This window comes from Streptopelia decaocto (assembly GCF_964273445.1).
Source record: "Streptopelia decaocto genome assembly, chromosome: 4".
In the NCBI taxonomy this organism is placed as follows: domain Eukaryota; kingdom Metazoa; phylum Chordata; class Aves; order Columbiformes; family Columbidae; genus Streptopelia; species Streptopelia decaocto.
In genome coordinates this window covers 37,961,303-37,987,181 of record NC_138658.1, presented here as the reverse complement: position 1 = coordinate 37,987,181, position 25,879 = coordinate 37,961,303, and the positions used below count along the sequence as shown (strand labels likewise).

Genomic DNA, 25,879 nt, shown 5'->3' with positions numbered 1-25,879 from the left:
AAAAGTTCCTAAGAACTAATCAAAAGGTAGCTCAGGCAAAAAGCGTGTGTAACATATTGCCATTGCCTTTTTTTGTTTTGGTCTCCCCAAACCAAGAATCACTGACCTCTAGGTCCTTCCTAAAAGGCTTACTACTGCGGAAAGCATAGAAATAAAATACTAATTTGACAAAAGAAATGTTCTTCTAAGATTCTCATAACACAAACTGCTCCGGGTATTTTTCTAGCTTTACTTCTTGACTTATGTAATTATTTTTCTTTCTGTTACTGTGCTAAGTAGAATCTGATGATTTGAAGTAAATGATGTCTGTTCTACTTCCCGGCAATCATCAGCTGACAAATATTTTCATCACAAAAATTTGTTCCAGAAAGCAGCTCTGAAATGCTGTTCTCAGGGCCTTAAAACATATTTAACACTTGACTAAATGAATACAAAAGCATTCTGTTCACTGAAACATGTAAAATGCTTAGGCATGCAAGTACTTGACTATTTTGTCAGTTATTTAGAAAGAAAGATTACATTTTATAGAGTAATCCTTTCCCTTTGTGGTTCTTGAGTCTATTAGAAAGAATGATTTTGGGTAAGACAGAAACTCTTGCAATTTAACAAATTTCATCACTGCTAATATGTTTGCTTCAGAATGTTTCTGTATATCACATTAAAAGTAGAGCAGTTTTATATCTGCACCTTCATCTACAAATGTGATCATTAGCTGCCTCCACTATAATGCATATAGAGTCCTGGGAAATAAGTATGGTCTATTTTAACAGTTGTTCATTATGATGCAATGAACAGAGATATTTCTATAGATGTAGGTTTGAAGCCATAAGTTTCCTGCTACACAAAGAGAGTGAGTAGTCACAGTCGTGATTTCCTGGTGAAGTCCCAAAAGACGCAACCTTGTCATCTTGTAGACAACTTGTCTCTTATTCTCCCTCTTGTTCTCCCAGCCATCGGATTTTCAACAACAGTTTAATGGCAAAGCAGTATGCCCATTAGGTAACAACTTCTCATTCAGGTATCTGTACATCTTATATATAAAGAGAATAGGAAGTGTAAAAGTAGAGAATAACTGAATATGCAGGGCAGCATAACAGATGGTAGTGTTGCTGACCTACAGATAACTTGGAAGAACACAATGAAAAAAGTATTTAGTTTACCTGTTTCTGTTTCACCTTTACCTAGTCAGGCAGCAGTTCTGGCTTATTTAGCAGCTTTTATGCCACTCAAGAAATGAAGAGACAAGTTTTTAAAAGTTATACAGAACTGTGTCTGAAGATATCTCAAACAGCACTTAGAAAATACCAAGAAGAAAACTGAATAATAGCAAATGTGATTCTGGGAAATATAATGCAGTTTTAGGACATAGAACCTATATTACGGCATATGTAATCAATACCTGACAAGGCTGCTATCTAGGCAGTTCAGGTACAATAGACAGCAACATTGCTATTGCAGCATGGACTTCAGTCCTTAAAAACAGTTTTCAGGTTTGAGAAGAAATTAAGCCATTTATGACAGTCAAGGAAAAGTTTATGCTAAAGCTTACACTAAGGCAGTTATGATGCTGTAGATGCCTAAGCCAGCTAGTTTGAAGTTGTCAGGTGTATGTCTTGAAGCTGAAATCAATGTATTCAGCAATGTAACTGTGATAATTAATGTACCCTATTAAGCTTTAAATATTTACAATTGAAGAGAAATAGAAGCAACTGTTTTGTTTTTTTTGGTGTATTTTTTGTTTGTTTGTTTGTTTGTTTTTCTTAATCACATAGCACGAAATATGACAGAGGTTTACTTTGAATTTGGAAGCATCAACAAGCAAGGACAGTCATAGCAGTCAGACTTCAGATGGGGTCACTGACAGGGCCAGAATTCTGTAGGTACCTTGGGAGCACACAGTACTAGTGAAAATGTGACTGACAAGCAACAATGCATTGGTTGGTCAGACACCCTTTAATGAAGGATCATTTAAGTTAATTTTCAGTTTTTCTCTTCATCTGGCATCTTGAGCTACAACTCATTGGAGATTGCTCTCTTCAAGACCTTTTTTACTTCTCAGCAGTAAAAGAAGAAGTCAGACTCTTAGTCATAATTCTTTTGTTTTCACTAAAAAATGCAAGGATCCAACACATGCTGACCTACTGAAGTTTCTGTGGTTTTACTTTCATCAGCTCTCAGAAAGCTGATTTTCTTAGTGTGGGAAGGCAGTAAGGATTTCTGTAACATTTGCCATATATTTGCAATTACCTACTAGAGTCAAAACTCTGGAAACACAGCAGCCAAAGAGGGAACAAGAAAGCTCACTCCAAGAGAAGTGATGACTATCTTTAGAGATATTTTTGGTGAACATACGCAGTACTGTGCTTAGGAAAAAAGAAAAAAAAACATGTATATGTGGCAATTCCCTGGCAATTTAAGAAAAATTACTTCATATAGTTTTCTTCTTACATGCCATTAGACAATTGTTTTAACGTAATTCAATACAGCTTGTGGCTGCCTCCAGACAGCTGAGTAATGGTCAAAATATCAAGAGCTGGCAAACAACTCCACAGGATTTTTCATTCTCAGGCAGCCTGTTCTTTGAAGGATTCAATCAGTATAAAGTCAAAACATCCAAGAAAGAAGTACAGAGCAGGTAATTTGACAAACTGTGATGTTGGCTTTAAGTAATCTGACTAGCTATTAATTCACAAAGCAGTCTGGAGAGATTTGTGATGCAAACTGATTTCTGTCTAGACAGAAAAAGGAGTGCAAAACACATTAGGGTAGATACAATGTCCCCCACAAAAGTAGCCAAAACCCTCCCCTTGCTTCTTAATTTCTTACCTGTGTGAGTTCATGGAGCGTTTTTCTTTTAAATCATTAGTACAGACCTAGCAGAGGATAACCGTTGTTTTTGAACACTATGAAGTGTTTATTGACAATGGGACTTCGCCTGACAACCAGCTTGTTACGATTTATGTAAAGTTCCATGGAGGCTGTAGAACCAGACATGACTTCAAAAATTTTTCCATCTTTCATAATTCTGAATGCTTATCTAGCATAGGCATGTTGGTTTCCCTATCAGTCTTGCACACATATTCACCATCTGCACTAAACAACATCTGCTTGTGAACAATTTCCTCTGCAGGTATTGTTTTGTCTGGCTTCTTAGAGTATGAATTGCATCAAAAACTAGTGCTGTACTTTTTCTGTTTCTGGCACCCACCCAGCTTTCTATTGTAGAAATTTTAAGTTCCTTCATGACATTCTGAAAAACAGTTTTACTTATTGCCAATATTACTACTAATACACAAACCATTGCTTATTATTTATGCTGAAAGGAAATATTTGCATTTAGCCCAAACTTCTTTTCCATTTCATTTGCATGCACAGAGTAAATTCCTACACAACTTAGAGTACTGTCATTGATTTTAGTGGAGTGTAAGACACTGCACATAATTTAATAAGGCTTAGCAGGGACTGATACATGCACAAATCTTGCAGGGATAGTACTTAACTCAGTGAATCCCGGGAGAACAAAATAGCAAACCGAAACTCTGTCATACATTTTAGGTAGCAGGAAGGTGTGTATAAATACATATTACAACAGAATTACAAGCATGAGAAACAAAAAAGGACAGACCGCTGTTAGGCATTTGCTACTGTTATGTCTGTTAAACTGCAACAATACAGATACCAAAATAGTATCTGAGATGCCTTCCTACAGTTGCCTGGCCATCTACCTTGAGAGCGCTATGAGATACCTTGATATTAAATAGCTTTTCTATAGATGTGAAAATTCAAGAAATGCACCTTTCATGCACGGATCTATTCCCTAGTACTTTTTAGAAGGCTTCAGGTATCTCCTCCCAGGGTCTGCAAGCTAGCCAGACATGGGAAGGAGAGCATTCAGCACCAGCAGCATGATGGTGGAGACATGTGAGAGGGCTGGCAAAGTAATGATCTTTTTGGACTCAGAGTCTCACCTTCTATTTCCCATTTCAGGCAGTAATTATGAAAGTAAACTGTTGACGTTGTGAACTATGAATATGCTTACTTATTCCACAGTAGTATCAGTCGGATAGGCTATATGAACCTTGCACTAGTGAAAGTTACTGACTTGTCTGTGAAAATAAAATTTCCAGCAAGAGATTTCCTTTGTACTCTACTATTCATACAACAGAACTCAAACCTTTTGTCTCAAGCAAACAAGTGCTTCTCCTTTCTACCAGATAACACTGCATTCCTAATCTGAACTATTTTGTTCGTCTAGCATTATACACATTATATTGGCTAAAGAGGGAGAAGGGGTTAGAAACAGGTTAACAAAAATAAACAAACATTATTCATGAATGTTGTTTTGACAGAACAGTTTCAAATTAGATAATAAAAAGAAAACCCCCAAGATATGCTAGCAAATTTAGACTTCATAGAAACTTCTGCATAAAGATTCATTCCTTTCAAATCCTTTCTATTGTGTTAAAGGAGAGTGTGAATGCGGTTCAAGCTCCTAGTATCAGTAAGACATATATACTAGGTACTATTCTCACAGAGTTTGTAGATTAAATCTAGAAAATCTAGAAAACATCTTACTACCTGGACAAGAAATAAGTTTCTCCAGGAAGGTGGAAAAAAGTCAACCCATTGGTAGACCTATTTTGTGTTATATATTACACAAATCTCTTCTCCTTAATTTCTTTTAATATCCAAAGGCTTGATATGATACTGAAACTCACCTCAAACTGTTTTTTACTGTAACTTAAAATTTTTAAAACTTAAAGTCTGGATTATGATTATAAACTACCAATAGCCCATTTGTTAGCACTTGGACATGTTTTAATTCCTCATTAGAGATTTATTTGTTTTTCCAGTGGTCTTTTTTCTTTCACATGGCTCATATTTCAAGTCCCCATTAATCAAATCATTCAGTCACATATATTCTGGGCATCGGCTGTTACTGGAGGTGGTGATGCTGCACACCACAATGAATAATGTTAACTGTCAGGGCAAAGCATGTGTGTGCATGCATGCACACATGTGTTTACATGTGTATGTATATGTATGATCGTTGTGAAGTAAAATAGGTGTATAACAATTTTGTGAAGCAGTAAGAAAAATCAGTGAATAACTGACAAAGCAAAGCAGAAATATTTTCCCCTCTTCGCCTCCTCTCTTCTCCATGAAAGCTAAGAGAAAGTTCCTTTTCTCCTAGGATTAACCCTTCACTGCTTTTTCCTAGTCCATATCCTTATAGATACACTGCTACTTTACCACCATCCCTCAGCTGCTTGGTCTGTTCTCCCTGCAGTCAAAGATGGTCAGTGCGACCCCTAAAGTTTAAAATATCCCCCCATTTCTAAGGCAGACACTCTTTGGGAATACCCAAGTCTTAGGCAGAAAATATTTCTATTTTATCTTTCTACTCCATAATTAAAACTCTCTCTAAATTCAAGCACATTCAAGCACATTCAAGCACAACCAGCCACCCTCTAAAAGCAAGGCTCAGACCATATCACTGTCTTCTCTCCTACATGTTGTTTGACTTAGAAACATTAAAGAACAAACATTCTCAGTCCTTTAGCTTCCTCTTACTATTCAAGAAACTACCACAGCATATAATGATGTATAATGGGAAAATGAAACAGCCAGAGAAACACTACATTTGGAAGAACACTTTTTTCTTGCTGAAATCTGGGACTTTTATCTTGCAAATAGGCTAGAAAAATTCAATGTGCCCTTGTTTTTGAGGATCAGCTTTTCCTGCATTTAAAACACTTCACATCTGCCAAGCTAGACTGGCAAAACTAACATTTAGTGGTTGGGTGTTATGAAACTCTTATGAGTACAATTTGGGTAATGTAATTTTGTGGGCTTTGTTCTTTGTCCTCAGTAGCATGCAAATTGCTCATTTTCTGAGAATGAAGTTTGCTTCCAAGTTTAAGCTGTGAGACTCCCCTTGCTAGTCTAAATGGAATTTACTGTTTAACTAATAAAGGAATTGATGTAAAGGACAGTGTAGAGTATGGAAGGTGTGATAAAGAAAGATTGTCTTTAAGGGGGTTTCATATTACCAATGCTCAGCAGAAAGACTTTTCTATTTATGGCTTCAGTACAAATTCAAAGAGCTAGTGAATCAAGAGATTATTTTTTCATATGACTCTTACCAGGTTCAGTTGCAGATCGTGGCTCTGCATATCACATCATAAGGAGGGGAAACAAACAAGAAAAATAGTATTAGAGATTATATTAATCAACAACAGTACACTGAATGCATGTATTATACTGAAACACTGTAGACAACTACAGAATCTGTGCACACACATTACAGAAGAGGGAAGATTTAAGTTGTCTGTTGGTAGCAGTAGTTCAATTATTACTTCTAGCCATTATGACTGCTGAAATGTGAGGAAGAGAGGAATCTATCCAAAACTCAACCCTGACAGAATAATTTTGTGATCTTTCCCCATCCTGTATCAAAAGTAGCCACTTCATATTATTGCCTTACTTTTTTGGAGAATTCTGAAGTCTGGAGAATCTTGAATTTCAACGCCCTGTCGAAACCACTTAACATGAATGGGAGGGTGTCCTCTGACCCTGCATTCCAACACCACGACTTGTCCCTCAGATGCTGTGGAGTTTTGTATCTCCTGAAATGTAACAATCATGATTCAAATGCACCAGGAGCATTTTACATTCTTAAAAATAGCCTCTTCTTCCCTTTGTATTTCAACTTTATTTTATTGTGTCATTACATTTTTGCAATAAAAATTTTCTGTGAGCTGTATTTTCACTCTGATTAAATCCAACATATCAGTATGTAGTTAAAAATTACCAAATAGGTTATTTTCAAATACATTCTTAATATGGCCGTAGATGGAAAAGGTGTAGAAGTATTTAATTCCTCTGACCATCACAAGTTGACAGTTGCAGTCTGACCTTCCATTTTCCATCCTTCTTCCACAAAGTGAAATGAAAATTCTGCGACTAGCTACACATTGGTTGACTTGGTCCTGAGAAAGTGGCTGGGCCGCTTTCAGGTCAACATCTAGAACATGGAATTGCTTTTCCTCTCAGCCATTAATAACCAACCAGGCAAAATTAGATGACAGAAACATGATTACGATATGTTAGCTTAAGTATGGATAGCTTCTGAGTATTATGGCTATAATAAATTACATATACATCTGATAAAATTCAGGAAGAGTCTAAACCTTTGATGAAGAACTATAGTGAGAGAAAAGAAGTAGAGAACTTTAAGTAACAGAATCAGCAGGAGACAGCCAGTATTTTTGCCGTTGTTATCAATCTTAAGATTATGAATCAAAGATTATTTTTTACTGTGTTGGCTGTCTCATTCCTTTCCCAGGTTATTCATAAAGTTTTAGGTCTTGTTGCAGCAAAGCACTTGAAGTTAGGTCTAAGATCAGAGCTACCCCTACTTACTATTCATAGATCTCTAGTTAATCAAATACATATTAATTGTGTTACATCGAAACCTAAAAAGCTTTGGGTTGTTACCTGAAGTTTGTATAGAAAGAAATTTGCATCAGGGAGCTGGATAAATATATTTTTTGTTGTTCATATCTTGTTCATTTCTTCTGCAAATAAAGTTGCTTGGTATGTTCCAGCTGGCTTAAGCCAGTTAATATTGGATTTCATGGAGAAGACATAGGAGGATTAGGAAGGAGCAGTGAAGTCTTGATTGCTTTGGTAGTTTCTGAACAAGCGCTGGATTTCTCCTATAATACTTCCTACTCATGCTAGGAAGTTGCCTGCCTCCCTGCTTTGCTCTAATGACATTAATCTCTTGTACATCCACTGCTCATTCTCCTGTGATACCAGCAGTATCAGTACACGGGGACATGATCAGACCTTTTCTGACATAAGAAAGGGATATGATGGAGCCAGGCTGGACAGTTGTGGAGAACAGGGCTTGCTTTTACTTATCTCAAGGCAAAACTACTTGCTATTTCATACTAGCTTTTAGTCAACTTTTTTTTTGAAGAAACAGCCAGAAATACCTTATTTTCTTCATTTTGACTTCAACAAATGGTCACTAAGTAATAGTTACTGCTATGGAAATGATGGTTTGAAGGCAAAATGAAAATAATATTTTCAATCAGAGTTGCATTTTGGCGATTAGGGAAATATGCTGTCCTTCTTGCTGCTGTTACCTGATTCCTAGTTCTAAAGTTTCATTTGGAATGAATATGAAAATAGATATTGACATAAATATTTCCTTAAGAATCACTGAAGAGAAGTTTCCCTTCTAGCCAGTCCGTGCCTTACATTTTACAAGACATTCCAATGAAGAATATCTGAACTGCGTTTTTAAGTAACATGCATGCACGGATTTTTTTTCTAAAACCAAGTAAAAAACCCTGTGTTATTTGTTCTTGCCGGTAGATGAATTATTGTGAATGAGGATTTATCATGACTATGATATGTAATTGGTGCCTAGCTAGTTTTATTTTACAAAGAATTCTCAGTGAAGGACAGTCATGGGCATAAGACAAACACATACAGAATATTCATGTAATTCCATTAGCAATTTTAATAGGGTAGAAGGCATAAGAACATAAATGTTGCAGTGGAGAAGTATTTTCTTAGGTAGACATTAATACTGAAAAAGATAATGAAAACTCTAAAAGCTTTAACATGATCAAACATTCCTGTATTAGGATGTATCATTTAGATATTTTCTTCTGGACTATAGGACTATGACATAAAAATAATGATGGATAAAACATACCTTTGTAAATATGGGTGCAGAATAGCTAGGTTTAGGTCCATCCACACGGTGCAGGCATGAAGTAGGGCTTTGAGCCTGCAAAGCAGTGCAACAATGTTACAAAAGGGAAAGAATGTTGGTTTCAATAACATGGCCTGCATTTATCTATGCAATAATGCAAAATTTCAAATGCAGAATATTATCATGGTGCTCTTGTTCTAGCACGCTTGAGTGACATCACTATTTCACATCTGTTCTATTTCTGAAATGAAAATGCAAGCCCTAAAGCTTTTATGCTTCCCAGGAGAATTTTGTATCCAACTGTCTCTGCCTTTAAGTATTTTGAGAGTTTGCCTCCTGTTAATATCATTCAAGTAAGTCCTTTGCACTGAAGTGTTTTGTTATTACATCCCCGATTGATATAGTAATAAACAAATCCAGGAACCTAAAAGCTTGTCAAGGTTAGCCAAAGGAAGGGAAAAGAATTTACCAGGTACAGTCTAAGAAAGATTTTATTTGTATTTTATGATTTACATGCAAACTCTGAGTCATCCACAGTGGCATTAAAACTTAGTACAAACTGATGAACGTTGATTTTTTACTTTTAATTTCTAGACAGTAAAATTTAATTTTCTCTAAAAGGCCCAGAGAAATTACAGCAACGTTTAATTTAATAAGAAAATTTAAAACTTATAAAAAAATACATATTGTAGGCATTCATTTGCATTACATTCTTCTGGAATTGGACCAAGTCACTATTAAGTGATATACTCTGTAATTTTCATCATCAACAGATCTATCAGCTGTTCACATGTTGCGCTGATACACACTGTGTAAGAATCCATATGTGTATTTACTTTTAAGCCCCACTCACGAGATATATACTTAATTTTTTAAAACTGTCATTCTTAATATAATAGCCTAAGTTTATAGTTCAATAATATAATTCCTCAAAATGACAGGTTTTCAGGTCTTACAGATTTGGAAATAAAATTTTAAAATGGTGTTTAAAAATACCTGCTGACTGGGCACAGAGATAGGTTGAATTACAGCTGTGGTGACTCCAGACTTTGGTGTAGAAGATCCTATTGTCAAGGAAACAGAGGTGGTTTTCTTTTGGGCTCTGAAAAGAAAACAGCAAGCATTTTATAAGCTCTGAAATCAGAATATGTTAGTTTGTAACCAGTAAGCCACCTTGGATTTTATACATCTTTAAATATGTCATTATCAGCTGAAAAGATCAACATTGGAGGAAGCTTGAGTAGAATACAATCTTTGGCTAATTTACACTTTCACACCCAATAAAAAGCACTGATACAAGATACAAACTAAAATGTATTTTGTTTCTTTAATTGCAGGCCTCTGCATGTGCTTTTGGAGGCACAGGGCTGGGTGATGAAGACTTGGTTAACTTGAAGTTACTTCTGAACATGAAAATTTGATATCAATGAAAGAGTTGCCAGGGTAGGGCCAGACTTCTCAGACACAAAAAAGCACATTTATACAATCTACAGTTATAACACTATGCATTTATATAATGCAAGAGGAGAAAAGACAAGACATACACAAATATACCCCAGATGCTTATTCAGATCTGCAACTACTGAGGATTTTCCAGTGCCCCTTATTAAGAACATTTGCACAGCATTGGTTCTACTTTGCACACTTACTGTGGCATAGCTCCAGATTTTGATTTGAAAATTAAACTTTCACTCTCTGAATCTGTGGAACTGGCACCTGGAAAAGAAAGTATTTTCAATAATCTCATATCCTTTTACTGATTTTTTAGTGTTTACATTCTGAAGAAAAAACTCTGCTACTTTTGCATTTACCTTCAAGGGTTGAGAACTCTCTGGAATAAACTACAGCAGTTTTTCTTATCTGATAGAAGACTGTAACTCTGTACTTTAGACAGTTACAGAAATTATAATCTTGTCAAATTAATTGCAAACTGTTTTCCCTAGGCTCTTAGCTGTCTTCCTCCATATGGAAGTAAATATGGCCAAAAAAAAAAAAAAAAAAATGCTGACTACTACTACTCTACTGGAAAAATACCATTTTAGTTACTTGAATGTTAAAACTGAAAGCTTAAGCAAACACATGGCTTACACACAGATAACAAATCTCCAACCTTAAGTAAGAGCAACTCAGCAGAGAAAGACATTTTCAGACTAAACTTGCTACCCATGATCTCCACAGTTCAGACTATTTATATTAGGCTATACATAACATTTATGTACTGGTATTGCTTGCCAGTGGAAATCTTGATATAATGTGTGTGTTTGGCAATACCCTGAATTCACTTAAAGAAAAAAATATGGAAGAATTTATTCCCCTCAACTGGTACTACATACAACATTTATTTTAGACATTTATGCAGTACTTACAGTTCCTCAGAGGATTTGTGAATGCATATGCATAACTGTATTTGTAATACAAAACATAAGCAATTCATAATCAATATGCATAGGATAGTGTAGACTGATTCCAATGAAACAAAGCTTGGACCGAGGCACTCGAATGCCCTATTTATTTACAAAGTTTAGACAACAAAAATCAAAGCAACAAGTATCACAGAAGTGGTAAAAACAGAAAAGCAATGTCAAGTGAGTAGAGTGGATCCAGATGAAAGTATTTCTCCTGGTCTTGTGTGGCTGGGCCTGCTGCATGGAAGAAAGGATGAGGCATCAGTGTCAAAGTTGTTAATCTACAAAGTGACACTTATGTGACAACCTGGTTTCCCTTAAAGATCATCAGGGAGGTGCCTAATGACTTGAACCATTCTCTCTCCTTCAAACTTACATGTTGTAAACTTCAAGACAGCACTTCTACATAGTAAGATTTTGACAGATCTCAAAAAAGGAATTGTTTTATTCACTGTACTTCTCCACCTAGCTTTTTTAGTGTTGCTTCTGTTACTATAACTTCACACAGTATTATATATTTGTACTATACCTGAGATTTTCTGAAATCATGCTTGCCTCTGTAAAGAAAAGTCTTATTAGATTCTGTAAGATTCAGAAAAGTCTTGGGGATTTTACTATTATATCCTAATGTGGGATAACAAGCTTCCAAGAATAAAAAACATAATGAAAAAAACCCTATAAATGCACATCTGTCATGATTTAGCTAATTTTAGTGAAAGACGTTATTGCTTTGCTAATCAAAAGCTATTTAAGGATTTTGCTATGGTATTATTCAGATTTATTATGAGTATTTCTTATATTAATTTCTTTCATGCTTTCAATTAAGCATTTAAATTAATTTCAATTGATTACAAAACTGGTAAAAGAATACATACTACCAAAATATTTGAAAGATCCACGAAATAAAACAAAAATCAGTATTCAATTAATCATGCTTACAATACAGTCCTCCACTAAAAAAATAATTTAGTAATTTTAGTCGTGGTCAAGTAATTAACCTTCCTCAGGAAAATAATACTGGAATTATGACTAACTCTGAAGTCAAGAAATATTTTGACAATTACTAGCAGTTGATTCTGGACAAAACCAATATGACTGACTTTTCCCTGACTTAAAGTCAGTGTACTAAATATGAAGAATTATAATACACTTACCTAAGATTGAAGAAGACTCATTTAGAGCAGCCACAATTAATTGCACTGGGAGGAAGTTCAGAACTGAGACAGAGATTACTGCTATCATGAAAATCACTGTTGATATCACCAGTCAAATCTCTGATTTACAGGAGGTGCTATTTAAAAGCTAACCATGCACCAAAAACTTTGCTTGTTCCTCTTTTTCCATTCTTTATCTTACTCCTACCCTATGTAAATAGCAGTCTACCCCCTGATTCTTTGGCCATTCCTTGAAATATCTGAATTAATAAGATGTGATGTTCAAAACATGTTGTATTGAAGAGAAGCAGAATACCATAAAAATAGCACCAAAGCAAATGTAATCTTAACATACGGAACCAAAAGCAAACTTCAGCTTTGTTGTCTTTTCCTGTACCTGTCAAGTATCTTACGATTTCACCTCTTACCTTCAATGAATATTTCAGCTGAGGTACTATCTGAACCAATGGAATTTGAAGCCAAACAAGTATAGCGTCCAGTATCGTCTTCAAAGGCTTCTGCTATAATGAGCGAATGAAGTCCTCCACTTCCAGAACGGATCTGAATGTCAGGGGTATTCTGGAGTTCTTTTCCTTCACAGAACCATCTGCAGCCCACACACATTTAGAAACACAAAGGAAAAAAGAACATAAAAGATTGGTTCAGGCTCATCACACACAGGAAGACATGACGGTCTGCGGCAAAAATCTAAATTGCTACTGAAATCAGTACATGGTACTTTGAACTGTTTTATGGCATTTGCAAAGAAATAACTTGCTGGAATAAACTTCGTTTAAAAGGTAGTGAGACATTTCTGAATGCTAAGAAAATTGGACACACCTACAATTTAAAGCTATTTCCTATCCTGTTTTGGTAGAATTAATGCTTACTGCATATCTTATGTACTGGCTTGCTTTGATCACAGTCTGACCCATTTCAGTTTAACTTACTACTCCCTTCTTCCTAACACTCACTGATTCTCCACATGGGATGTTTGATTTTTGTCTGTCATGCCCAGTCAACCTCATATAATCCCACGGCATAGGTTCCATATTGCTAAACTTCAAATAGGTTTACTGCTGCCTCAGATCAGAAACAAAAACTGGTTTTCTAGCCTGGGAATTTTATATATTTATATAATAAACGTCCCACAAATAATCCTAATCTGTGCTTTTCCATGTTCTCTCCCTGTTCTCTTTTCGCTTTCCTTCTTCTGCCACTCCAAAATTCAAATCTTGCTGTGGTGAAGATAAAGACAAAATAAGTAATTCCTGACAGCAAGCTTCAAAAGTGATCTTTCATTCTTCTTCCTATACATTTTCAGTTTCCTACTCTAGTAAAGGATTATTTTTTTCAAATAAATAAGTATAAACAGAGAAATTCAAGTTGAAAGATAACAATATTTTCAAGTACAACTTAAAAATACTCAAAATCTGTCCTTAAAAAATTTGATATTCTTTCTTTAGTTTGTACATGTTCATGAGAGAATTTTTGAAGTTACATTTCAGTAATACTTCAAAACTAAACTTCCCCTTTTCCCTCCCCATCCCCCTCCATCAGATGACTTTCCCTTGATCCTCAAAACTAAAGTAACCCCAAGAGTTACAGAATCCCTCTTACCTATTTAGGAAAAACATGCAACACGACAGGATGAGAGATACCACACAATAACAATCAGTGAGGACTCTTTAGAAATTAACTGCCTCACTTTTATTGCTTTTTTCCCTCTTATTAGTAAACTACATGTAATTAACAGAAATAAAAAATATGTTACAAAACTTTCTTGTAAAATTGTAAAATTTGAGATTTCATGTTTGTTTCAGAATGCAGAGTAAAGAAACCTAAGAGATTTACACATAAGACAATTCCCTTTAATAACACCCAGAACCCTGAGTTTGTGAACAACAGACCTTTTATTCCTGAAGGCAAAAAAATGTTGATAGTGGTATTAAAACCATATGCAATTGCCTTCTGTAATTAAAAGACTTACAAGTCCATTTTCTGTTGTGCCAGACAGTGCACACAGAAAGCATCATTTCTGGAATGAACTAACAAACTTCCATTTGTTTACTCTGTAGACCCCTTTGGCCTACTTTTACAACTATTAGGCTTAGAGACAAATCTATTCTGCCAGCTCAACTGCCAAAATTAACATTTCTTTTCCCCTGTTCCCCTCTTTTCCTCTCTTGTCACACATCCTCCCTTCTCCCAGTGTGAGGACCTCCACTGCTATCCCTACTTATTAGGCCTTCAGAGTCCTAACCTTTGCGCAGCCTTTCCTAAGTTACACTTTAAACAATATGCACAAGAGAGAGTTTAATTCAATTTATAGACAGTCACAGACAAGAGCCTGTAATATGAGGCTCTACTTAACCATATACTTCTATTTTTCTTTCCTTTCCAGAAACATCATGCAAAGGAAAATCTCTCCTCTAAGCCTAATTATTTTCTTAGATAGATCCTATTCATGGAAATTCTATGGTTTTCTACAGTCTCTTAAACTCCATACTCACAAAATGTTTAAGAAACTGTGATAAACATATAAACCTATGTATTTTTTTGGTCAGATGACATTTAATAAACAAACTGTTTTCTTAGGGAGACGAGTTGTCACCACCCCTTGATTCATGCATAGATACGGTCAGCCCCAAGCAGTGGGAGCTATTCCTCAACACTGGCTGGGACTGAGACTCATTGCACCACATTGGTGACACGCCACTGGAAACTAGTCCTGACCTGCCACAGAAACCATCTGCCACAGACAAAACCATGTAAGTAAGCAGTTCAATACAAAATTACCTCAGCCATCATTAAGGTGATGTTTGATAAATGGGAAATGGGCCTGATGTTGAACTGCACTCTTTATTGTGAAAAGAAGAATTCACCTTCACAATGGGCAAGAGCAGAGTTATTTGAGATGAAGAGTACTGCAATAGACTTAGTTTTTCTTTTTTTAATTGTATTTTTTTTTTCTTGCCTATCTACATGTTGATAGGAGAGGATTAGTTAATGTGACCCTTTTTTGGAGATTACATAAAAAATTAAGTGATTGAGAAAATACTCAACTGAAATACTTATCCTGCAGTAACTTGGTAATCATCAGTTCAGTGTAAGAGAGTTTATAATGAAAAAAAAAAAGAAAGGTGGTCAAACTAAATTAAGTATTTTTTCCCAAACAGGCTGAATTCTAGTTTTCCATCTTTTATACAGTGGACTATTACAGAACACAAAACTGCTATCTACAGGCCCCATCAGCATTACTGCCATTACACTTGGAATAGTCACAGTAAGAGGATTTTCTGCTCCTAAGAACTGAAAAAGCTTCAAAGACAGATCTTTGAAGCATTCTTTCTTTCTGCAGAGGGATCACCAAGGCAAGCAACAAATCACTAGCAAAGGGAGATTGAGCCAAAGAAACCAGGACTCATGGCTAGGTACAGAAAAACAGCCACAAAGCAAGTCTTACAAGAAAATTCCAGCTTTATGCTAACTAGGGCAGCATTAACTCACGTCCAGCCTGTTCCAGTCTACTGATCCTCTTGGGGATAAGAGGATTACTATCTAGCTGTGAGAAGGCAATAATGCTTCTGCAAAGCCAAAACACCCCAAACCAAACCCAACCCAAAGGACACTGACAGTAACACAGAGGAACAAATGCACTATAGATGATTTGCAAAAAAAAAAAGATAATTCCCCCTATAGACAACTTTCATTGAAAAATACATTTATTTCACAGGTTCTGGATGCTAAAGGTACAAAAATGATCTACGCATTTCCCTCTTTGTTGTAGGCAGAGAGACCAACAAAAGATTTTGCATATGTGTGTATTTATCAGTCTGCAGAATATGAACTCAAGCTTGCATCCTAGGTGCATTCCTGCAGGACATGCGAGTGTTACTGCTAATTTGTAGACAACTGTCCACTTGAAAGAGAACAGAAACTGCAGTAATGATGTCATATAAAGGCTGACAAAAAAAAAAAGAAAAAAAGAAAAAAAAAAGAAGGTCAAACAAAAGGAATATCCATTTTATGTAACTGGAATTATTAGTCATTAAGTATCATGCCAAATTTCAAATTACACTGAATTTCTCTGTTCTTTCCTACTTTCTTCTTCATTCTCTTTCCTCCATTTCTCTTCCTGTCTGCATTTCCACTGTACTACTCTTTGCCTTGCCTTTTCTCCAACTGTGCATAGATTTTTACCTACATTGTATCTACTGTGTGTTAAAACAATAGCGGTGAAGTATTTAATGCAGACACTGAAACACAGTCACTAGACTGGAAAGTCAATGCTCCAAGGAAGCAAACCAGAGGTGTTTTGGTAGCAGGAGAACAATGGCTGAGATAATTGCTCTTCATGCTTCAAAGCCTACTTTGCTTTTTTCACTGGCTGCAGTATTGTAAAACTGCAAAACTAGAACAGCAAACAAAAAAGAACAGTCAGATGCCAGGTGAGCAGCAGTTCATGCACACTGACATCAAGTAGCAATTCACACTGACATCAAGTAGCAATTCACAAAATATGTCTTTCTTTTTCATTCTTCTTTTCTTCATGCCCTCACAACGCTCCAAGCATAGAAATACATACAAGCACATGTGTCTGGGATTTTAATGACTGTGAACAAAATATAAACAGAGTTGAACAGTACACTGACTGAGTAAGCACCAGGGCCTTAAGAAAAACAGTTCAAGGTTCTCTCTAATGCATAATCCTGATGGAACTTATGTTTTTTGAGAGTCACTGAGGAATAGAGAGGTTTTCCTTTCTGCACACTCTTAAAAGTTAATTTAAAATGGCAGCTGAAGCGAAACATTAAGATATAGCCTTAGGGAAGAATTATAATGGGGAGCTCTGACCACTACAAAAAGTGCAGAGAGATAAGTTGTAAATTAAAAAGTAATTCTATCCTTAGTGGTGTTAAGTATGTCCAGCAAGAAAAGTTAAAATGAAATACTCTGACGTTCCTGCACTGGCAGAGTCAGCATTTCCATCACAATACTGTATGTAACTTCCTTTTTTTTTTTTTTTTTTTTTTTTTCCTCCATTCAAGTTACGCAGTCCAACACTTCCAGACAGTAAAGCATTGCTACTTAAAGAATTTAACTTGATTTTTAAAAGAAATCAGCTTGGCCATATGAGATTTAGAATACAGTGCAGTAATCAGATTATTCAGATGCTTAAGTTCTTTGCATACTGAACTTGCAATACAATATTTTTATGCATTATATACAATTTTGTTTTTTGTATAGGCATTCATGAAAGAGTTACCAATAACATACACACTTTAAATATTTATATTTTGTAATCTTAAAAGAAAATTAAGATCTGAATATAGATGCTGGTGCTTTGCCTGAGCCTCTAGTTAAGCAATTAAAAAGCAGCTCTGAAAGCTCTAACCACAAAAGCCAATTTTATAATAAGAAGTGTGTTACATTATGAACAGTCCACATTATATACTTATCCAGAATTTAAATGATTCTTCAGGTGTTGCACAGTGTTCTCCAGTCTCTCACAAATTTCAATGAGGACTTCACATCCAGCCGAGTAAGTTGCACAATTAGGTATTTGGGACCAAAACTGCCTTCTCAAAGTGCACAAAAAAGGCAAAAGAATACCAAAATGGTTCCATTTTCAAGACCCATGTCAACATTTCAGCTCACTATTTCCTATAAGTTAATTCAGTGGCCTCTGAAGTCCAGTTTTGCATTATGCTCTGTGCAAGGATGCAAAGAGGATGGAGTACAGAAGGTAACAGATGTTACCAGCTACAAAGTAGCCAAGAGCAGTGAGCAATGGCCTCTGTCACTGTTGCAGGCTGCAGAGACTCCAAAGATCATTTTTTAGTTTATTCCTGTCATTCGGAAAATTCCTTCCTTACATTCTTGGGTAGGGTTTCCAAGTCTCTTTCTGCTCGCTTTACCTGTGGGACAAGGATTCTGCTCTGCTTCAGCATGTTGGCTGGGGAAATAAACTGAAAGCTTGAGCTTTTGACAGCTCCAGGCAAGACATTCAGAGCTACAGCAGAGATCCTGCCTGTCGCTCACAGCATTCTCCGTGAGTGCTGCAGCATTCCACAGCCTCACATAGCTGTGTACAGTTCATTACAAAAGAAAAACAGTACTGCTGGACTTGATCAAAACTTATTGTTCTGTCTTAAAATCACAGGATTAGCTTAAATGTTCTTAATTTTTTTTTTTTTTTTTTTTTTTAAGATTCTATCTCGTCTCTGTCTTTGCAATTGTTGCTCTCACTTCATAGCTTTTAAGTATAGAAGCTTTTTAAAAAAATGTATTTATGACTGAAGCTTTTAATTACCTCAACAATAGAGATATTCATGCATGCAAGCAAGCATCTAACTTGCTGTATGTCAAATCTTTTAGAAGACGCTTTTTAGATTAAGAGAATTTAAAATCACTTGCTTGACAGTTATCTTTGCTTATTTTACATTTCTCTGCCAGTGGTATAATGCATGCTACTGATTTCAACTCTGTTATTGCTAAATTATTCTTAAGCACACTAAGAATTTTTGCCATGAAATGTATTTTTCTGAAGTTACTGAACCTACTGAAATTTACTCCTACTACAAATTTACTCCTGTGGCAACTACTTCCTATTTCCTAAGGCACTTCTGCTTACCTCAGCTTTTCGTTATAAAACAAGTGTGCATATTATAATATGAGCCGTATAAGTAAAGATGTGTGCAATAGTGACTACATTTCTTGGTAACTCTCCATTGAATTAAAGATTCAGGATAATTTTTTTTTTTTTTTTTTTTGAGAGAGGGACAGATAGTTTTAAAGATGTGGCCTTGGTACGGGACCAGTAAAAACAGTGACTTAATTTTTTTTTTTTTTTTTTTTTTTTTTACCTTTATCATGATTTGACTGTGTACTGTGGAAATCTATAGAGAAGAAGGAGGAGGAGAACCATTCTAATTTAGTAAATTTCGTTGTCATCAGTTCCACATCTCTGTGTTAATCCTGCATTATTATAAAAACCTAGAAGATATGAATGATGTGATACAGTAAGGAAATATCACACAGAATCGACTGGGTTGGAAAAGACCTCAGAGATCATCAAGTCCAACCCTTGGTCCAACTTCAGTCCATTTACTAGATCATGGCACTAAGTGCCATGTCCAATCTCAGTTTAAAATCTGGATGTAAATAAAAAAATTATGAGGCTTAAAGAACAGAACTGAATTATATTCCGTGCCTATAATGAAGAAGTTTAATGCTAATTTTTTCTTTACAGAAATCAGGGATACTATATAATACAGAAAAGAGGTGTCTGCTGTATGATTTATTTGGTTATGTAATCCAACGCTATTTATTTGTGATCAATAAACATCTTTGTCATGACAGGCTGTGCACGAAGTTAGGATACTGTTCATTACTGGCTACTCACTTCTTGAAGGAGTAACTTTCTAAAAAAATGGATATGTGCACTAAATTTTTTAGAACTCTATGATTATAAGAATAATGTTTAAATATTTAATAGAAGAACAGCAACAAGCATCTAGCAACTTTCTCGTTGAACTAACTTTAAAGCCTTATTGGTGCATATACGACATACAGCAAAGAAATCAGGGAAGTGACTCTTGTTGACAACAGTTCTGTCATGTTGGGGCACGTGATATTTCACAAACACATCCAGTGGTATCCAAATGAGATACCACATTTCAGGTAATCCTGTTTCCTCATGCAGAACAAAGACATCTGTGCAGCTGTATTTATTCAGTAAGAATGGCAAGTAGATAATATTTCTTTAACTGGCCAAAACTGCAGTCAATATAAAACGAAAAGACCTGGAGGTTTTCTTCTTTAACCAGAATGAACAATTATCTTTCACCTGTAAAGTAATTAATTATATTAAAAAAAAAAAAATCTAAAAAACCACATTGCTTATATTACAGTCAACCTTAATGTATGAAATAAGAGAATGCCTAACAACTTGTTTTCTATCTCGGAAGTCCAAAGCTTCTCATCTCTTATTTTGATTTATTTTTTTTCCTTATCTTTTTGCATCACTAAAACATGAAGTACCTTATTAAACTTGATCCTAACTGCCTGTTTCTGAAGACAAAAACATTGACCAAGTGTAGTTGTAACCCACAGATTTCACAACCAGTTTCAGAAACCTTACAGAGAACTTTCTTCTCTGTATTTGAGCACAAGCCTGAGCTATAAATGTGTCACTTTCAGAAGCACCAATTGAACTGACAAATAGATGTGGATAGATAATTCAGTTCATTTGAGATTTGTGTAATCATCAGACCAAGAAAGAGATACAATACTGTGCAATTTAAGTACCAGTTATGTAGTGCAAACTGCAAACCACCTTTTACAAGAAGCATGTTGATTATTTGCCACATGGACAGCTAGTTATTTAAAAATAACAATGCCTTCTCATTTCATTCATTAAGTTTTATAACTAGTGGATTTGGGCATATATAAATTCGCAAATTATGTGCCCACATTCATATATGTAAATAAAAATCCCAAGAATAATTTATATTAATTTAAGGTACTAAGGTTTCCATCCTTTTATCTGTAAGACATTTTTGAGGGCTGTTGGACTCATTAGATAAGTGGTGCTGTATTGCAGGTTAATTTAATGAGATTTTTTATAGCAGTCATTTTCTTTAGAAAATATGTTCAAACCTATAGGAGGATATTTTGTATAATGTTCTATTTGACTAAGCTTGAGTTCCTGGCATGTATATGGGTACTGCTGCTGCATACAACTCAGCCATATATCCTAAAATGGCTTTTGAGATGGAGTGCTGTCTGTGCAAAGACGGCTAGAGCTCCTTTGCAGGTGCCTAAGAAACAACCCTGCTGCCTCGTAGGTTAGCCAGACTGAGAAAGGATAAATTAGAATAATCGAAGGGGAAACAACTACTCTTCTCAAAAGTCAGAGTAGGCACCTCCTGGCACAACTTTTTTTTTTGACTTTTCTTTTGACAAGAGTCAAAAGAACTCTTTGCTCCACTACAACTATGTTTGTGTATTTCAGTAATGAAAGCAATCACTTAACAGCCTGGATGGCTGGGCTTGACAATGTGCCATTTTTTCAAGCTCTCAACGTGTTGAAACGGAAATAAATTTCCATCAGAATAAAGCCAATACTGCCTCACAACAAAGTATCTTCAACTTCAGGAGGCTAAGCTGTTAAAGATTGAAAAATCTCTTCCCTTCACTTAAAATCATTTTCCTCAAGTAAAAGACCCCAAAATGTAATTATAAAATCCTGCAAATATCAGAGGATAAAAGAGAGACTGAATTGGAAATAGCAGCAAGCTGCAATAACCCAACAATTATTTTTATATTTTTAATATACATAATATACATATATGTTTTCTCAATATCATGAAATATGAGACACAGAAAAATAACTCCCACTTGCTCTTAGCCCCCAAATTACACTACTTAGGCTTGGAAAAATGCTTACTTGTTTCATAAATACAGTAGTAAAATCATCTGTAACTTCTCTGGGTTTCAGAGTTAAAAAAAAAAAAAAAAAAAGAGAGAGAAAGAAAAAGAAAGGGAAAAAAAATCACAGCCCAAAACCCATGAATTCTAATGGATCAGAATCTGGTCTGCAATTTGCAAAACTATTTAAAATCCATTAAAAAGGAAAATTATTTGGCTTTCTGATATATCTACAAATGCAATTCTCCAGAATGAGTTAGTATAAAAAAAAAAAAAAGCCAAGAAGTAGGAGAGTATATACTGAAAGAGAATGTTCATACAGTAGGTATGTGGTACATTTACCTGTATTTCAGAAGCTTTTGTGCTAAATTCAGTAAGTGACCAGTAAGTGAGATGAAGAATGAAGCCAAGTACAAGTTCAAATTAAAACAGGCATAATACGTACAGCTAATGTACATTAATTTCATTCCTTACCAATTCCACGCAATTTTCTTGTCTTGTGTTTTTAGGTTTCATATTTTGGTGGAAGCTTTTTTTATTTTTCTTTGGAAATATCTTATACATTTCAATCTCCACTGCAATATAGGCAATAGCTTGCCTCCAATGCGAAGAAAAATTGAAGCTGCTTCCATGTATCACAGTACAAAACCAGAACAGTTTATAAATGTGAAGAACGAGGAACTGCAGCCATAAAAAAATCTTTACAGTAGTTTACTCTGCAGTTTTGTCCCTAGTATTATTATAGAAGTTTCATTATTTTTTAAATGTAGTTCAGGTTTAAATGATTACCACATATAACCCTTCATTTTCCACAATTTCAGAGTTTTATACTCTCAGAGGATTATTGTGGAACTGTGAAGCATACTATACAGAATTCAGCACCTGAAACATGCACTTTTTGCATTCCACTAGTTACTACATAGGAGCCCCTATTGTTTTAGGGCATGAAATGCCAGACAGTGAGCAATAATGTCTTTCTTTCTGACAGTTAATTAAATTAACTGGTTTTGTACAGTTTCCTTCTTGGGCCTGGAACATCTTACCCTGAAGTCAAAGTGTGGTAGACATAATCTCCATTTCAGATTGTTCCGCTAATTCATTTGTCAGTAAGTCAAGCAGACCCCTTCTGCTTGTGTCTGTGGTTGTGCCAGCAGAAATTGAATAATTTGCTGTTTCATTTCATGCAAAGATTATAAGCTCTTTCAAAAAATCAGAATATTAGATTTCTAAGCTAGAGGTGTCATTCTGTATTTTTCACCCTGTGGCTAAAGGAACTCTTTGCCACACATGAAATACATACATGAAAATTTTCTCTCCAAAATGGATTTCAAAGATAATCCAGGAAGCTCTGCCTGTTTTATTTTCTATTAAGCATCCTCAAATATTTGGTTCAAGGAAGTTAAAGAGAGATATCCCATACATTTTAGAAGCAGTCTTGAAATGCAACCAGCCCTGTACTGAAAGTCAAGAGTAGGGGAAGCATATGAGAACAGAGTCGCAGCTTAGTGCTTCAGAAGAAACGCACATACGGTATTAGAGATATTATTCCTGCTTTCATACGGTTTGTTCTCAGCCTCAAGAGTGTGCTGGAAGAGCCAACTACAGCAGCATCCTATGCCTCCTTCATTTTATTCCACCATTCCCTTCTCTCATCCATTTTTCTCACTCTGTTATGTTAGGCATACCCTCAGGTGTATATTCAGTAAGAACATTCACCATAATTTCCCAGAGTGTCTAACATGCAGCACCCATCTTACCAAGTATAAACATTGGACCACCTGATAACAACAGTCTAGACAGGATCCAATGGTTCCCAACAACATTTTTCTCTCATCTACTGTGCACCTTGGCAATTGCACAATGAACATTGTGCCTGAGGTAGCTCAATAAAGATGTCTCGAAAGACAAGCTCAGTGAATAGGACTTTGAGCACTGAAACAGCAATTGAACATAAGATAATGAGATGTGTTTTATTACTGAGAAACAGCTCTTAAGCACTTTGTCTATTGTCACCCAAGAAAGGTAAGAGTTGGGTCAGAACTCGGCTTCCACTGCCTCACCTCTAAGACCACCTTCCATGCACTGACCAGGTCTCTAGCCTAAGAGCAGATTCTGACTTTGTGTTACCACACATACTGTTAGCCATAAAACTATTATTCAGTCTTTTAAAAACCTAGCAGATTGGAATAAGGAGATTAATGGAAGATATTATACAGCACTGCATGGCAGTGAAATACTGAAGTCTCACTCTTAGGGATCTGTTTGCCTGTTGTTACAGAAGGAGTTTATGTGGCCACCTTCTATTGACTCTGAGGGCAGTTATGCACCGAAGTCTCTCGTGTGTGTACTAAGTGACTGTAAATACGTTCCCTTAAATTGCAGATACTGTCACTTGACTTATGCAGAACGAGGCTTACATCAAGTTACTACTGCTGATACTTGATAGGAAATTAACGTGATAACAGATGGAAAGAAAAGAAAGAAAACTAAAAGCAGTGAAGACAGTTACAGCAGGTTAAAAAATTAAGTATTTAATAATCACGTGCAAAATGCTGAACATTTTTCAGACACAAAGCACTGTTGAGGCTTGCAGGATTAACATGATTGCTTGTCTAGCTGAAATGGAATGCATATTGCCTACAACAGAGATGCCGCTCTCAGTCGTCCATTATAACCGCACACTCCTTTGACCAGAAACGTATTTTGAAGTAGCATGCTGACAGTATTTTGCTTACATGGGGAGGGGAACCTCTTACAGAACTGCCAAGCATAATCATCCAGTGGAACAGCATTTTGAAATTTGAGGGAAGGACAGTAAAGAGTTAGGAGTAAAGAAAAAGGTGGAAAATGATAAGGATAAAATTGCATTTACCCAGTTCAAATTCTATACATAAGGTAGGCTGCATATTATATGATTGTGGTGAGTTAGTGGCAAGTTTATGGCTGGCAACAAACATTTCAGATGAAGCAGTAATACTTCTTCTCAAAACCATAATATTTAAGAAGGGGAGAAAGCTGAGAAGTATTTTAGCCCAACCACTACTTCACAGAAAAATACCACCAACATTCAATCATGAAACCTTAATAACTTACAAATCACCAATAAGTAATCAATAATAATAAGGTATCAACAATAAGTAAAAAGAAACCTCCATGCAGGGTGTGTAGGGTTCATACTGAAAACATGGAAGTGGCAACTGTGGAACTTGCAGGTTTACCTTCAAAACTGTCAGACATCTTGCTGGAATTATGAAAAGTAGAAAGTTATTAAATCAACTATCATATATATTGCAATCACCATGCTTCTTATAGGCACAATTAAATGATGCCTACAGAAGACATTTATCTGCATTATTGTAGCTGAATAGATAAACTGTTTTAGTTGTAGCTGCAACATTAGCTTGACTACCCTAGATTAAATACAAAATGAGACTCTACATAACCAATATAAAACTGTTTCATTCTTACATGGATACTGTTCATACTATCATCTCCCTTTTTATTACTTCCCAGTTACTTCCAAGCCAGAGTCAGTAAATATAACCTTGTTGACCAGAGATAAAACATTTGATTCATACAGGTCAAGTCAGCAACTTAGCAGCTGAGAGCAAAGGAAGAAAGTTGTCAGCACTTTTGTCAGTGCCTTGCATTACATATGACAGCAGTCAAATCTACTTTGTGAGGTTCAGCCTGCAGAGATTGGCATCTCAGAGAGTCCCAGGCTGTAGAAATCAAGCACCTCAGTTCTCCACTGAGTTTCAATAGTAGCAGCAGATCTTGAATGGCTGAGATGCCCATGGAGGAAACTTCCATCACTGAACTATTCAGGATTAGGATGACCTGTATTCACAGTCAGTCACAACAGTCAAATCTGTTTCATGTATTTACAGATGACAAAAGCAGCAATCCTATTAGTTAAACAGGTGGTTTGGCTGAAGTTGGCAGTGCAGGGTTTAAAGCTCTATGTAATATTTTCTGTTAGTGATCATCACAATTTTTATCTCCTAAGCTTGAAGCAAAGTCCTCACGTAAATGCCCTCAGGACTATCAGGAAAATATGGGTTTTGTGTGTTTGTGTGAGGTACCCAACAATGTATACAAACAAAAATCTCAGAAAAAATATCTCAGAATCCAATAGGAGTTAATAATCA

The 25,879-nt window shown here is 35.7% G+C and overlaps 1 protein-coding gene across 2 annotated transcripts in view; it reads right to left on the bottom strand.

Annotated features, from left to right (window-relative positions):
• The window catches only part of PALLD (palladin, cytoskeletal associated protein), a gene marked incomplete at its 5' end in the record, with an annotated part of 199,488 nt that overhangs the window by 113,672 nt on the left and 59,937 nt on the right, over positions 1–25,879 (bottom strand). For both annotated transcript variants that reach the window (XM_082051712.1, XM_082051713.1), the window contains 6 exons: positions 6,147–6,170; positions 6,488–6,629; positions 8,735–8,809; positions 9,731–9,836; positions 10,384–10,450; positions 12,722–12,900. In XM_082051712.1, the coding sequence (XP_081907838.1) occupies positions 6,147–6,170; positions 6,488–6,629; positions 8,735–8,809; positions 9,731–9,836; positions 10,384–10,450; positions 12,722–12,900 (593 nt within the window). The remainder of the gene's footprint in view (positions 1–6,146; positions 6,171–6,487; positions 6,630–8,734; positions 8,810–9,730; positions 9,837–10,383; positions 10,451–12,721; positions 12,901–25,879) is intronic.